Raw genomic sequence first — 1274 nt, 5'->3', positions numbered from 1 at the left:
CCCGCCGTCACATAAATCAAGAAGTACCCATTGCTAGCCAAAGAGTTGTTCGGCGCGGCGCTAACGGCGTCGTTTATGGTCGTGAAGTTTCCGCTACCGTCCTGACACACCGTCACGATATCGTTCACCGACACTACCTCGTCGTTCTCATCCTCCGCCTGAAGCAGCTTCCGCCGGCTCACCGCCTCATAAACGGCCCTATTCTGCCCCGACATCCGCAACGGCAACCGTCTGTTTGTGGTCCCCAACTGCTTCCCTCCCGGCGACCACGTCGTCGCCTTCTTCTTCTTAGGTACCCAACCTTTGGTGAAGAGAGCGAGGGAGACGCTGTAGAGCTTAGTGTCGTTTTTGAGCGGGGCTGAGATGCCATTTTTGACGCTCCAAGACGACGCCGTTGCTTGTATGCCATCCAAGCAGGTTTGCTGGTTGGTCAAGATTGCGCTCAGCAGGGTTTGGACGTCTTCGGCCTTTAGGGTTGAGAGGACTCTGCTGGTTTTGTTGACGGTTTCGAAGGAGCTCAACAGGAAGTCCAAGTTTAGACCTGCGAGCTGCCGGCAGTCCTCGAGAGCTCGGACCGCCGGCACCGATAGCTTGTCGCGGTTTCGGAGGTACTTTTCGATTAAGGACTTGAATTTTCGGGCTTGGGATACGGATTTTTTGACCGAGGCACGGCCGTAGTAGTAGACATTCCCGGTTTGGTTATAGGGTTGAAGAACATTTTTACAGTATGTTGGATCTGGGATGTTTTTGCAAAGGTTTTTCGGGGATACAGGAGTTGTTGGAGAGGTGTTATCTGCAGCCAAAGATGGAGAAGAAAAGGAGAAGAAGATGAAAAATGAAGCAGCTAAAATGGTCATGACTAGCTTGAGAGCTTTCATGGCTTTGGAGAAAAGGAAAGTTGTTTTTTTGAGAATGTGTATGTTATGTGTATTGATTAGTGGGATTTGTTAAGGGGAATTTGGTTTTAATTTATAAGGGAGTGTTGGGAATGAGTGATATTGAGCTTTATGTAAAATATAATACTGTAGTTGTAGGGGTTAAAAGAGAGAATTTAATAAGGTGGTATTGTATTTTGTCAAAGTCAACCTCTAAAACTGTACAAAAGCGCGTCGATCTTGCAGGACTTGGACGTTCCATGTGTACGTTGCCATGAATGTTAGAGATAAAGACTCAGACAGGTTCTATTTTCGGAGCATATTTTTGTAAATCTAACTTAATTCAATATTTGATCTTCTAGAATATATTTTCTATTCAAATTGATATATTACATTTTC

General features: G+C 45.8%; 1 protein-coding gene across 1 annotated transcript; it reads right to left on the bottom strand.

Annotated features, from left to right (window-relative positions):
* Positions 1-5: 5 nt before the first annotated feature.
* LOC112095097 (probable pectinesterase/pectinesterase inhibitor 41) lies at positions 6-957 on the bottom strand (the record flags this gene model as incomplete). The annotated part of the gene is made up of 1 exon (XM_024176774.1): positions 6-957. A coding segment is annotated over exon 1 (873 nt), but the record flags the coding sequence as incomplete, so codon positions are not given.
* Positions 958-1274: the final 317 nt, after the last annotated feature.

Source organism: Morus notabilis, unplaced genomic scaffold (assembly GCF_000414095.1).
Source record: "Morus notabilis unplaced genomic scaffold, ASM41409v2 C11396754, whole genome shotgun sequence".
Classification (NCBI taxonomy): Eukaryota; Viridiplantae; Streptophyta; class Magnoliopsida; order Rosales; family Moraceae; genus Morus; species Morus notabilis.
This window is presented reverse-complemented; position numbering and strand designations above follow the sequence as displayed.